Source organism: Scyliorhinus canicula, chromosome 3 (assembly GCF_902713615.1).
Source record: "Scyliorhinus canicula chromosome 3, sScyCan1.1, whole genome shotgun sequence".
NCBI lineage: Eukaryota > Metazoa > Chordata > Chondrichthyes > Carcharhiniformes > Scyliorhinidae > Scyliorhinus > Scyliorhinus canicula.
In genome coordinates, this window is record NC_052148.1 from 782,259 (window position 1) to 797,189 (window position 14,931).

Genomic DNA, 14,931 nt, shown 5'->3' on the forward strand with positions numbered 1-14,931 from the left:
TGCAACTTGGACAAGTGTGCGACTGGGACAAGTGAGCAACTGGGACAAGTGTGCGACTGGGACAAGTGAGCAACTGGGACAAGTGTGCGACTGGGACAAGTGAGCGACTGGGACAAATGTGAGACTGGGACAAGTGTGCTACTGGGACAAGTGTGCGACTGGGACTAGTGTGCTACTGGGACAAATGTGAGACTGGGACAAGTGTGCTACTGGGACAAGTGTGCGACTGGGACTAGTGTGCTACTGGGACAAGTGTGCTACTGGGACAAGTGTGAGACTGGGACAAGTATATGTCTAGAGCAAGCGTGCAATTGGAACAAGTGAGCGACTGTGACAAGTGTGAGACTGGGACAAGTGTGAGACTGGGACAAGTGTGCGACTGGGACAAATGTGAGACTGGGACAAGTGTGCAACTTGGACAAGTGTGCGACTGGGACAAGTGAGCAACTGGGACAAGTGTGCGACTGGGACAAGTGAGCAACTGGGACAAGTGTGCGACTGGGACAAGTGAGCGACTGGGACAAGTGTGCGACTGGGACAAGTGTGCTACTGGGACAAGTGAGCAACTGGGACAAGTGTGCGACTGGGACAAGTGTGCTACTGGGACAAGTGTGCTACTGGGACAAGTGTGCGACTGGGACAAGTGTGCGACTGGGACAAGTGTGCGACTGGGACAAGTGTGTGACTGGAACAAGTGTGCTACTGGGACAAGTGTGCTACTGGGACAAGTGTGCGACTGGAACAAGTGTGCTACTGGGACAAGTGTGCTACTGGGACAAGTGTGAGACTGGGACAAGTGTGCTACTGGGACAAGTGTGCGACTGGGACAAGTGTGCGACTGGGACAAGTGTGCTACTGGGACAAGTGTGCGACTGGGACAAGTGTGCGACTGGGACAAGTGTGCTACTGGGACAAGTGTGCTACTGGGACAAGTGAGCAACTGGGACAAGTGTGCGACTGGGACAAGTGTGCTACTGGGACAAGTGTGCTACTGGGACAAGTGTGCGACTGGGACAAGTGTGCGACTGGGACAAGTGTGCGACTGGGACAAGTGTGCGACTGGAACAAGTGTGCTACTGGGACAAGTGTGCTACTGGGACAAGTGTGCTACTGGGACAAGTGTGAGACTGGGACAAGTGTGCGACTGGGACAAGTGTGCGACTGGGACAAGTGTGCGACTGGGACAAGTGTGCTACTGGGACAAGTGTGCGACTGGGACAAGTGTGCGACTGGGACAAGTGTGCGACTGGGACAAGTGTGCGACTGGAACAAGTGTGCTACTGGGACAAGTGTGCTACTGGGACAAGTGTGCGACTGGGACAAGTGTGCTACTGGGACAAGTGTGCTACTGGGACAAGTGTGCGACTGGAACAAGTGTGCTACTGGGACAAGTGTGCTACTGGGACAAGTGTGCGACTGGGACAAGTGTGCTACTGGGACAAGTGTGAGACTGGGACAAGTGTGCGACTGGGACAAATGTGAGACTGGGACAAGTGTGCTACTGGGACAAGTGTGCGACTGGAACAAGTGTGCTACTGGGACAAGTGTGAGACTGGGACAAGTATATGTCTAGAGCAAGCGTGCAATTGGAACAAGTGAGCGACTGTGACAAGTGTGAGACTGGGACAAGTGTGAGACTGGGACAAGTGTGCGACTGGGACAAATGTGAGACTGGGACAAGTGTGCTACTGGGACAAGTGTGCGACTGGGACTAGTGTGCTACTGGGACAAGTGTGCTACTGGGACAAGTGTGAGACTGGGACAAGTATATGTCTAGAGCAAGCGTGCAATTGGAACAATGTGAGCGACTGTGACAAGTGTGAGACTGGGACAAGTGTGAGACTGGGACAAGTGTGCGACTGGGACAAATGTGAGACTGGGACAAGTGTGCAACTTGGACAAGTGTGCGACTGGGACAAGTGAGCAACTGGGACAAGTATGCGACTGGGACAAGTGAGCAACTGGGACAAGTGTGCGACTGGGACAAGTGAGCAACTGGGACAAGTGTGCGACTGGGACAAGTGAGCAACTTGGACAAGTGTGCGACTGGGACAAGTGAGCAACTGGGACAAGTGTGCGACTGGGACAAGTGAGCAACTGGGACAAGTGTGCGACTGGGACATGTGTGAGACTGAGACAAGCGTGCGACTGGGACAAGTGTGCGACTGGGACAAGTGTGCAACTTGGACAAGTGTGAGACTGGGACAAGTGTGCGACTGGAACAAGTGTGCTACTGGGACAAGTGTGCTACTGGGACAAGTGTGCTACTGGGACAAGTGTGCTACTGGGACAAGTGTGCTACTGGGACAAGTGTGAGACTGGGACAAGTGTGCTACTGGGACAAGTGTGCGACTGGGACAAGTGTGCGACTGGGACAAGTGTGCTACTGGGACAAGTGTGCGACTGGGACAAGTGTGCGACTGGGACAAGTGTGCGACTGGGACAAGTGTGCGACTGGAACAAGTGTGCTACTGGGACAAGTGTGCTACTGGGACAAGTGTGCGACTGGGACAAGTGTGCTACTGGGACAAGTGTGCTACTGGGACAAGTGTGCTACTGGGACAAGTGTGCTACTGGGACAAGTGTGCGACTGGGACAAGTGTGAGACTGGGACAAGTGTGCGACTGGGACAAATGTGAGACTGGGACAAGTGTGCTACTGGGACAAGTGTGCGACTGGAACAAGTGTGCTACTGGGACAAGTGTGAGACTGGGACAAGTATATGTCTAGAGCAAGCGTGCAATTGGAACAAGTGAGCGACTGTGACAAGTGTGAGACTGGGACAAGTGTGAGACTGGGACAAGTGTGCGACTGGGACAAATGTGAGACTGGGACAAGTGTGCTACTGGGACAAGTGTGCGACTGGGACTAGTGTGCTACTGGGACAAGTGTGCTACTGGGACAAGTGTGAGACTGGGACAAGTATATGTCTAGAGCAAGCGTGCAATTGGAACAAGTGAGCGACTGTGACAAGTGTGAGACTGGGACAAGTGTGAGACTGGGACAAGTGTGCGACTGGGACAAATGTGAGACTGGGACAAGTGTGCAACTTGGACAAGTGTGCGACTGGGACAAGTGAGCAACTGGGACAAGTATGCGACTGGGACAAGTGAGCAACTGGGACAAGTGTGCGACTGGGACAAGTGAGCAACTGGGACAAGTGTGCGACTGGGACAAGTGAGCAACTTGGACAAGTGTGCGACTGGGACAAGTGAGCAACTGGGACAAGTGTGCGACTGGGACAAGTGAGCAACTGGGACAAGTGTGCGACTGGGACATGTGTGAGACTGAGACAAGCGTGCGACTGGGACAAGTGTGCGACTGGGACAAGTGTGCAACTTGGACAAGTGTGAGACTGGGACAAGTGTGCGACTGGGACAAGTGTGAGACTGGGACAAGTGTGCAACTGGGACAAGTGTGAGACTGGGACAAGTGTGCGACTGGGACAAATGTGAGACTGGGACAAGTGTGCAACTTGGACAAGTGTGCGACTGGGACAAGTGAGCAACTGGGACAAGTGTGCGACTGGGACAAGTGTGAGACTGAGACAAGTGTGAGACTGGGACAAGTGTGCGACTGGGACAAATGTGAGACTGGGACAAGTGTGCAACTTGGACAAGCGTGCGACTGGGACAAGCGTGCAAGTCTCCAAGCAGGTCTGCTCTCTTTGCTCATGTTTAAGAAAACTTTGTAAAAACTCCCTCCTTCACCTGCCAATCCAGGAGGAGATATCTCTGGGAACTCACTTCCCAAATCCCACATCTTTGGGTGTGTCAGTTACTTACCGCCTGACCTTCCGCTGTATCAGCTCAGCTTCTTTCATTCTTTGGACCGTTGACATGTAGGCCATGATGCGGTTGTTGCAGGTTAGAAGGTTCTTGGCTGCCTCCAATGCTTGCTCCCTCTGTGTACAGGCTGCTAGCAGTTTACAGGCCCCCTCACGCATCCGCATTTCATGGTCAATTTTCTTCTGGAAGTCAGTGTCCTGGAGCAAACATGGAGCAAAGGGCATTTCTGAATCAAATATCACAAACTTACCGATTAACAGTCGGAGACCATTCAGTCCCTCTAGCCTGCTCCAGGGACTCAATAAGGTCATGACTGATCGGATTGTAACCTTACATCACAGTCAGCCGACCCCCAACAAGGTTTCATCCATTTGTTAGTCAAGAATTTGTTTACCTGTCTTCAGTATATTAATTGACTCTGTCCCCCCATTACAATCTGGGGAAGAGAATTACAAAGATTCTTAATCTTTAATAATCTTTATTAGTGTCACAAGTGGCACTAGGGCGGCATGGTAGCACAGTGGTTGGCACAGTTGCTTCACAGCTCCAGGGTCCCAGGTTCGATTCCCGGCTGGGTCACTGTCTGTGCGGAGTCTGCACGTTCTCCCAGTGTCTGCGTGGGTTTCCTCCGGGTGCTCCGGTTTCCTCCCACAGTCCAAAGATGCGAAGGTTAGGTGGATTGGCCATGCTAAATTGCCCTTAGTGTCCAAAAAGGTTAGGTGTGGGTACTGGGTTACGGGCATGGGGTGGAGGTGTGGGCTTGGGTAGGGTGCTCTTTCCAAGAGCCGGTGCAGACTCAATGGGCCGAATGGCCTCATTCTGCACTGTAAATTCTATTCTAAGTAAGCTTACATTACTGCAGTGAAGTTACTGTGAAAATTCCCTAGTCGCCACATTCCGGCGCCTGTTCGGGTACACAGAGGGAGAATTCAGAATGTCCATTCACCTAACGGCACGTCTTTCGGGACTTGTGGGAGGAAACCAGAGCACCCGGAGGAAACCCACGCAGACACGGGGAGAACGTGCAGGATCCGCACAGACAGTGGCCCAAGCCGGGAATCGAACCTGGGACCCTGGCGCTGTGACTGTGCTGCCCATGGAACAGAACCAAAGCATAAAAAAGAAATGTACAGGCCCTTCGACCATCCAAGCCTGTGCCGATCATGGTGCCCTAGCTAAAAAATCCTTCTGCCCTGACTCAGTCCATATCCCTCTATTTCCTCGCTATTCATGGACCCATCCCGATGCCTCTTCAATGTTGCGAATGTGCTGCTTCCACCACATCCTCTGGCAGCGCGTTCCAGGCCCCCACCCACTCTGTGTGAAAAACCCTAACCCGCACATCTCCCTTAAACCCCCCCCTCTCACCTTGAGCCTGTGCCCCTGTGTAACTGACACTGCCAACTTGGAAAAAGCCTCTGACTACCCACCCTGTCTGTGCCCCTCAGAATTTTGTACACCTCTATCAGGTCTTCCCTCAGCCTCCGAAAACAATCCTAGTTTGTTTAACCTCTCCTCATAGCCAACATTCTTGAAACCATTTATATATACTACAAACAACAGAGGTCCCAGCACTGATCCCTGTGGAATACCACTAGCTACAGATCTCCATTCTGAAAAACACCCTTCCACAGCTACTCTCTGTCTTCTATAACCAAGTAAGAAGTCTTACAACACCAAGTTAAAGTCTAACAGGTTTGTTTCGAGTTAGTGGGGGTGTGGGGATGACCTTGGCAAGATGTTCGTCTTCATCGATGACATGTTGAAGGCTGCAAAGAAGATGTCGTAGTTTCTCCGCTCCGGGGAAATACTGGACAACGAAGGGTGCTCTGTCGGTTGTGTCCCGTGTTTGGCTTCTGAGGTCGGTGCATTTTTTGCTGTGGCATGTTGGAACTGTCGATCGATGAGTCGAGTTCGTACAAGGGCATCTTTCAGCGTCTGTAGGTGTTTGTTACGCTCCTCCTCATTTGAGCGTATCCTGCATGTACGAAGGGCTTGTCCATAGGGGATGGCTTCTTTAATGTGTTTAGGGTGGAAGCTGGAGAAGTGGAGCATCGTGAGGTTATCTGTGGGCTTGCAGTAAAGCGAAGTGCTGAGGTGACCGTCCTTGATGGAGATGAGTGTGTCCAAGAATGCAACTGATTCTGGAGAGTAATCCCACCATCCCACCTGGACTACTCTCCAGAATCAGTTAAGAACATAAGAACATAAGAACTAGGAGCAGGAGTCGGCCATCTGGCCCCTCGAGCCTGCTCCGCCATTCAATGAGATCATGGCTGATCTTTTGTGGACTCAGCTCCACTTTCCGGCCTGAACACCATAACCCTTAATCCCTTTATTCTTCAAAAAACTATCTATCTTTACCTTAAAAACATGTAATGAAGGAGCCTCAACTGCTTCACTGGGCAAGGAATTCCATAGATTCACAACCCTTTGGGTGAAGAAGTTCCTCCTAAACTCAGTTCTAAATCTACTTCCCCTTATTTTGAGGCTATGTCCCCTAGTTCTGCTTTCACCCGCCAGTGGAAACAACCTGCCCGCATCTATCCTATCTATTCCCTTCATAATTTTAAATGTTTCTATAAGATCCCCCCTCATCCTTCTAAATTCCAACGAGTACAGTCCCAGTCTACTCAACCTCTCCTCATAATCCAACCCCTTCAGTTCTGGGATTAACCTCGTGAATCTCCTCTGCACACCCTCCAGCGCCAGTACGTCCTTTCTCAAGTAAGGAGACCAAAACTGAACACAATACTCCAGGTGTGGCCTCACTAACACCTTATACAATTGCAACATAACCTCCCTAGTCTTAAACTCCATCCCTCTAGCAATGAAGGACAAAATTCCATTTGCCTTCTTAATCACCTGTTGCATCTGTAAACCAACCTTCTGTGACTCATGCACTAGCACACCCAAGTCTCTCTGCACAGCGGCATGCTTTAATATTTTATCGTTTAAATAATAATCCCGTTTGCTGTTATTCCTATCAAAATGGATAACCTCACATTTGTCAACATTGTATTCCATCTGCCAGACCCTAGCCCATTCACTTAACCTATCCAAATCCCTCTGCAGACTTCCAGTATCCTCTGCACTTTTCGCTTTACCACCCATCTTAGTGTCATCTGCAAACTTGGACACATTGCCCTTGGTCCCCAACTCCAAATCATCTATGTAAATTGTGAACAATTGTGGGCCCAACACGGATCCGTGAGGGACACCACTAGCTACTGATTGCCAACCAGAGAAACACACATTAATCCCCACTCTTTCATTCTCGGACACACTCATCTCCATCAAGGACGGTCACCTCAGCACTTTGCTTTACCGCAAGCCCACAGATAACCTCACGATGCTCCAATTCTCCAGCTTCCACCCTAAACACATTAAAGAAGCCATCCCCTATGGACAAGCCCTCCGTATACACAGGATCTGCTGAGGAGGAGCATAACAGACATCTACAGATGCTGAAAGATGCCCTTGTACGAACGGGATACGGCGCTCAACTCATCGATCGACAGTTTTATCACGCCACAACAAAAAAAACGCACCAACCTCCTCAGAAGACAAACACGGGACACAACCGACAGAGTACCCTTCGTCGTCCAGTACTTCCTAGGAGCGGAGAAACTATGACATATTCTTTGCAGCCTTCAACATGTCATCGATGAAGATGAACATCTTGTCAAGGTCATACCCACACCCCCCACTACTTGCCTTCAAACAACCACGCAACCTCAAACAGACCATTATTTGCAGCAAATTACCCAGCCTTCAGAACAGCGACCACGACACCACACAACCCTGCCAGGGCAATCTCTGCAAGACGTCCCAGATCATTGACATGGGTACCACCATTACACGGGGAAACACCACCCACCAGGTACGCGGTACATACTCGTGTGACTCGGCCAACGTTGTCTACCTCATACGCTGCAGGAAAGGATGTCCCGAAGCGTGGTACATTGGCGAGACCATGCAGACGCTGCGACAACGGATGAATGGACATCGTGCGACAATCACCAGGCAGGAATGTTCCCTTCCAGTCGGGGAACACTTCAGCAGTCAAGGGCATTCAGCCTCTGATCTCCGGGTTCTCCAAGGCGGCCTTCAGGACGCGTGACAACGCAGAATGGCTGAGCAGAAACTTATAGCCAAGTTCCGCACACATGAATACGGCCTCAACCGGGACCTTAGATTCATGTCGCATTACATTCACCCCCCACCATCTGGCCTGGACTTGCAAAATCCTACCAACTATCCAAGCTTGAGACAATTCACACCATTTTAACCTGTGATGATGAGAACATAAGAACATAAGAACATAAGAATTAGGAGCAGGAGTAGGCCATCTGGCCCCTTCGAGCCTGCTCCGCCATTCAATGAGATCATGGCTGATCTTTTGTGGACTCAGCTCCACTTTCCGGCCCGAACACCATAACCCTTAATCCCTTTATTCTTCAAAAAACTATCTATCTTTATCTTAAAAACATTTAATGAAGGAGCCTCAACTGCTTCACTGGGCAAGGAATTCCATAGATTCACAACCCTTTGGGTGAAGAAGTTCCTCCTAAACTCAGTCCTAAATCTACTTCCCCTTATTTTTAGGCTATTCCCCCTAGTTCTGCTTTCACCCGCCAGTGGAAACAACCTGCCCGCATCTATCCTATGCCTCTCTCCAGTTGCTCCGTCTGGACCTGTAAAGTCTTAATTACCTGCAAAGGCTCGCATTGAAAGTATCGTCTTGCATCTTTGACTTTGCAATTAAACACGTGGCTACAGGGATGGTGCAGGCGGGAGGGATTCAGATTTCTGGATAACTGGGGCTCTTTCTGGGGAAGGTGGGACCTCTATAGACAGGATGGTCTACATCTGAACCTGAGGGGCACCAATATCCTGGGGGGGAGATTTGTTAGTGCTCTTTGGGGGGGGTTTAAACTAATTCAGCAGGGGCATGGGAACCTGGATTGTAGTTTTGGGGTACGGGAGATTGAGAGTATAGAGGTCAGGAGCACAGATTTGACTTCGCAGGAGGGCGCCAGTGTTCAGGTAGGTGGTTTGAAGTGTGTCTACTTCAATGCCAGGAGTATACGAAATAAGGTAGGGGAACTGGCAGCATGGGTTGGTACCTGGGACTTCGACGTTGTGGCCATTTCAGAGACATGGATAGAGCAGGGACAGGAATGGTTGTTGCAGGTTCCGGGGTTTAGGTGTTTTAGTAAGCTCAGAGAAGGGGGCAAAAGAGGGGGAGGTGTGGCGCTGCTAGTCAAGGACAGTATTACGGTGGCGGAAAGGATGCTAGATGGGGACTCTTCTTCTGAGGTAGTATGGGCTGAGGTTAGAAACAGGAAAGGAGAGGTCACCCTGTTGGGAGTTTTCTATAGGCCACCTAATAGTTCTAGGGATGTAGAGGAAAGGATGGCGAAGATGATTCTGGAAAAGAGCGAAAGTAACAGGGTAGTTGTTATGGGAGACTTTAACTTTCCAAATATTGACTGGAAAAGATATAGTTCGAGTACATTAGATGGGTCGTTCTTTGTACAATGTGTGCAGGAGGGTTTCCTGACACAATATGTTGACAGGCCAACAAGAGGCGAGGCCACATTGGATTTGGTTTTGGGTAATGAACCAGGCCAGGTGTTAGATCTGGAGGTAGGTGAGCACTTTGGAAACAGTGACCACAATTCGGTGACCTTTACGTTAGTGATGGAAAGGGATAAGTATACCCTGCAGGGCAAGAGTTATAGCTGGGGAAGGGCAATTATGATGCTATTAGACATGACTTAGGATGTGTTGGTTGGAGAAGTAGGCTGCAAGGGTTGGGCACACTGGATATGTGGAGCTTGTTCAAGGAACAGCTATTGCATGTTCTTGATAAGTACGTACCAGTCAGGCAGGGAGGAAGGGGTCGAGCGAGGGAACCGTGGTTTACCAAAGAAGTGGAATCTCTTGTTAAGAGGAAGAAGGAGGCCTATGTGAAGATGAGGCATGAAGTTTCAGTTGGGGTGCTTGATAGTTACAAGGAAGCGAGGAAGGATCTAAAGAGAAAGCTGAGACGAGCAAGGAGGGGACATGAGAAGTCTTAGGCAGGTAGGATCAAGGAAAACCCAAAAGCTTTCTATAGGTATGTCAGGAATAAAAGAATGACTAGGGTAAGAGTAGGGCCAGTCAAGGACAGTGGTGGGAAGTTGTGTGTGGAGGCTGAGGAGATAAGCGAGATACTAAATGAATACTTTTCGTCAGTATTCACTCAAGAAAAAGATAATATTGTGGAGGAGAATGCTGAGACCCAGGCTATTAGAATAGATGGCATTGAGGTGCGTAGGGAAGAAGTGTTGGCAATTCTGGACAAGGTGAAAATAGATAAGTCCCCGGGGCCGGATGGATTTATCCTAGGATTCTCTGGGAAGCCAGGGAAGAGATTGCTGAGCCTTTGGCTTTGATTTTTAGGTCATCATTGGCTACAGGAATAGTGCCAGAGGACTGGAGGATAGCAAATGTGGTCCCTTTGTTCAAGAAGGGGAGTAGAGATAACCCCGGTAACTATAGGCCGGTGAGCCTAACGTCTGTGGTGGGTAAGGTCTTGGAGAGGATTATAAAAGATACGATTTATAATCATCTAGATAGGAATAATATGATTAGGGTTAGTCAGTATGGTTTTGTGAAGGGTAGGTCATGCCTCACAAACCTTATCGAGTTCTTTGAGAAGGTGACTGAACAGGTAGACGAGGGTAGAGCAGTTGATGTGGTGTATATGGATTTCAGTAAAGCGTTTGATAAGGTTCCCCACGGTCGTCTATTGCAGAAAATACGGAGGCTGGGGATTGAGGGTGATTTAGAGATGTGGATCAGACATTGGCTAGTTGAAAGAAGACAGAGAGTGGTAGTTGATGGGAAATGTTCAGAATGGAGTTCAGTTACGAGTGGCATACCACAAGGATCTGTTCTGGGGCCGTTGCTGTTTGTCATTTTTATAAATGACCTAGAGGAGGGCGCAGAAGGATGGGTGAGTAAATTTGCAGACGACACTAAAGTCGGTGGAGTTGTAGACAGTGCGGAAGGATGTTGCAGGTTACAGAGGGACATAGATAAGCTGCAGAGCTGGGCTGAGAGGTGGCAAATGGAGTTTAATGTGGAGAAGTGTGAGGTGATTCACTTTGGAAAGAATAACAGGAATGCGGAATATTTGGCTAATGGTAAAATTCTGGGTAGTGTGGATGAGCAGAGGGATCTCGGTGTCCATGTACATAGATCCCTGAAAGTTGCCACCCAGGTTGATAGGGTTGTGAAGAAGGCCTATGGTGTGTTGGCCTTTATTGGTAGAGGGATTGAGTTCCGGAGCCATGAGGTCATGTTGCAGTTGTACAAAACTCTAGTACGACCACATTTGGAGTATTGCGTACAGTTCTGGTCGCCTCATTATAGGAAGGACGTGGAAGCTTTGGAACGGGTGCAGAGGAGATTTACCAGGATGTTGCCTGGTATGGAGGGAAAATCTTATGAGGAAAGGCTGATGGACTTGAGGTTGTTTTCGTTAGAGAGAAGAAGGTTAAGAGGTGACTTAATAGAGGCATACAAAATGATCAGAGGGTTAGATAGGGTGGACAGCGAGAGCCTTCTCCCGCGGATGAAGGTGGCTAGCACGAGGGGACATAGCCTTAAATTGAGGGGTAATAGATATAGGACAGAGGTCAGAGGTGGGTTTTTTACGCAAAGAGTGGTGAGGCCGTGGAATGCCCTACCTGCAACAGTAGTGAACTCGTCAACATTGAGGGCATTTAAAAGTTTATTGGATAAGCATATGGATGATAAGGGCATAGTGTAGGTTAGATGGCCTTTAGTTTTTTTTCCATGTCGGTGCAACATCGAGGGCCGAAGGGCCTGTACTGCGCTGTATCGTTCTATGTTCTATGTTCTATGTATATGTTTCTGGAACCTACCTCATTCACCTGAGGAAGGAGCAGTGCTCCGAAAGCTAGTGATCAGAAACAAATGTGTTGGACTTTATCTTGGTGCTGTAAAACTTCTTACTGTGCTCACCCCAGTCAAACGCTGGCATCTCCACTTCTGTAACCAAGACAGTTCTGTATCCATCCAGCCAGCCCATCCTGAATCCCATGTGGGTGATTTTAGTTTTTGTATCAGTCTGCCATGTGGCACCTTGTCAAACGCCTTAAAGTCCATATAAACTACATCCACAGCCCTTCCTCATCAATGTTCTTTGTCACCTCATCAAAAAATTCAAACAAGTTGGTGAGACATGACCTTCCCCGTATAAAACCATGCTGCCTGTCACAAACTAGTCCACTTTCCTCCAAATGTCCATATATCATGTCCCTCAGTATCTTTTCCAAAAGCTCGACACGCAGAGTGGCCAACTTCTGCTTCCAATTTATATGTTTGTATGTTCAGAAACATTCATAGAACATAGAACATAGAAGAATACAGCACAGAACAGGCCCTTCGGCCCACGATGTTGTGCCGAACCTTTGTCCTAGATTAATCATAGATTATCATAGAATTTACAGTGCAGGAGGCCATTCGGCCCATCGAGTCTGCACCCGCTCTTGGAAAGAGCATTCTACCCAAGGTCAACACCTCCCCACCCTATCCCCATAACCCAGTAACCCCACCCAACACTCAGGGCAATTTTGGATACTAAGGGAAATTTCTCATGGCCAATCCACCTAACCCGCACATCTTTGGACTGTGGGAGGAAAGCGGAGCACCCGGAAGAAACCCCACGCACACACGGGAGGCATTCTGTTTCTCTTCACAGATACTGCCTGTATAGATAGAAACGTAGAAAATAGAAGCAGGAGGAGGCCATTCGGCCCTTCTAACCTGCTCTGCCATTCATTATGAACATGGCTGATCATCAAGTTCAATTTTTAAAAATAAATTTAGAGTACCTAATTCATTTTTTTCAATTAAGGGGCAATTGAGCGCGGCCAATCCACCTACGCTGCACATCTTTGGATTGTGGGGGTGATACCCACAGAGACACGGGGAGAATGTGCAAACTCCACATGGACAGTGACCAAGAACAAAGACAATTACAGCAGAGGAATGGGAACATCGGCCCTCTGAGCCTGTACCGACATCCAGCAGATCCCCCATAGCAGTAAATCCGGTACATCCCCATACCAGTAGTTCTGGCTCATTCCCATCCCAGTAAATCCGGTACATCCCCATCCCAGTAAATCCAGCAGATCCCCATCCCAGTAAATCCAGCAGATCTCCCATCCCAGTAAATCCGGTACATCCCCATACCAGTAATTCTGGCTCATTCCCATCCCAGTAAACTGGCAGATCTCCCATCCCAGTAAATCCAGCAGATCCCCATCCCAGTAAATCCAGCAGATCTCCCATCCCAGTAAATCCAGCAGATCCCCATCCCAGTAAATCCAGCAGATCTCCCATCCCAGTAAATGTGGCACATCTCCCATCCCAGTAGATCCAGATCTCCCATCCCAGTAAATCCAGCAGATCCCCATCCCAGTAAATCCAGCAGATCCCCATCCCAGTAAATCCAGCAGATCTCCCATCCCAGTAAATCCAGCAGATCCCCATCCCAGTAAGTCCAGCAGATCCCCATCCCAGTAAATCCAGCAGATCCCCCTTCCCAGTAAATCCAGCAGATCCCCATCCCAGTAACTCCAGCAGATCCCCATCCCAGTAACTCCAGTAGATCCCCACCCCAGTAAATCCAGCAGATCCCCACCCCAGTAAATCCAGCAGATCCCCCATCCCAGTAAATCCGGCACATCCTCATCCCAGTATATCCGTCAGATCCTCCATCTCAGTAAATCCGGCAGGTTCCCCATCCCAGTAAATCCGTCAGAACCTCCATCCCAGTAAATCCAGTAGATACCCATCCCAATAAATCCGGCAGATTCCCCATCCAAGTAAATCTAGCAGATCCCCCATTCCAGCAAATCCGACAGATCCCCGATCCCAGTAAATCCAGCAGATCCCCATCCCAGTAAATCCAGCAGATCCCCATCCCAGTAATTCCAGCAGATCCCCGATCCCAGTAAATCCAGCAGATCACCATCCCAGTAAATCCATCAGATCACACATCCCAGTAAATCCAGCAGATCCCCATCCCAGTAAATCCATCAGATCCACCATCCCAGTAAATCCAGCAGATCCCCATCCCAGTAAATCCAGCAGATCCCCATCCCAGTAACTCCAGCAGATCTCCCATCCCAGCAAATCCAGCAGATCCCCATCCCAGTAAATCCAGCAGATCTCCCATCCCAGTAAATCCAGCAGATCCCCCATCCCAGTAAATCCAGCAGATCTCCCATCCCAGTAAATCCAGCAGATATCCCATCCCTGTAAATCCAGCAGATCCCCATCCCAGTAAATCTGGCAGATCCCCCATCCCAGTAAATCCGGCAGATCCATGCTCAGGGATCAATTTAGTCACTGCCCCTGGCCTGGATTGAATAGTGCCCAGTGGATCACTGCCCCCTGTGGGTGATATGATGTATATATGGGAATGGGATGAGGGATCCAGTGGATCATGTCCGTAGAATACGTTTGGGGATCCAGTGGTTTTCTCTGGATGTTGGAGTGGGGATCAAGGGGCTGTTTAGCACAGGGCTAATCGCTGGCTTTGAAAGCAGACCAAGCAGGCCAGCAGCACAGTTCGATTCCCGTAACAGCCTCCCCGAACAGGCGCCGGAATGTGGCGACTAGGGGCTTTTCACAGTAACTCCAGCTCCTCAAAAACCGTGTTAGGGACCTGGAGCTTGAGCTGGATGAACTTCGGATCATTCGGGAGGCAGAGGGGGTCATAGATAGGAGCTTCAGGGAAGTAGTTACACCAAAGACTGGAGATAGATGGGTAACTGTAAGAGGGACTGGGAAGAAGCAGTCAGTGCAGGGACCCCCTGCGGTCGTTCCCCTGAGTAACAAGTATACCGTTTTGGATACTTGTGGGGGGGGGGGGAGACTTACCAGGGGTAAGCCATGGGGTACGGGCCTCTGGCACGGAGTCTGTCCCCGTTGCTCAGAAGGGAAGGGGGGAAAGGAGTAGAACATTAGTAATTGGGGACTCAATAGTCAGGGGCACAGATAGGAGATTTTGTGGGAGCGAGAGAGACTCACGTTTGGTATGTTGCCTCCCAGGTGC

General features: G+C 49.6%; 1 protein-coding gene across 1 annotated transcript in view; it reads right to left on the bottom strand.

Annotated features, from left to right (window-relative positions):
- Nucleotides 1-3,781: 3,781 nt before the first annotated feature.
- Nucleotides 3,782-14,931, bottom strand: part of LOC119963591 (rhotekin-like) — a 22,487-nt gene continuing 11,337 nt past the window's right edge. The window contains exon 2 of the mRNA XM_038792921.1: nt 3,782-3,985. Coding sequence (XP_038648849.1) covers nt 3,782-3,985 — 204 coding nt within the window. The remainder of the gene's footprint in view (nt 3,986-14,931) is intronic.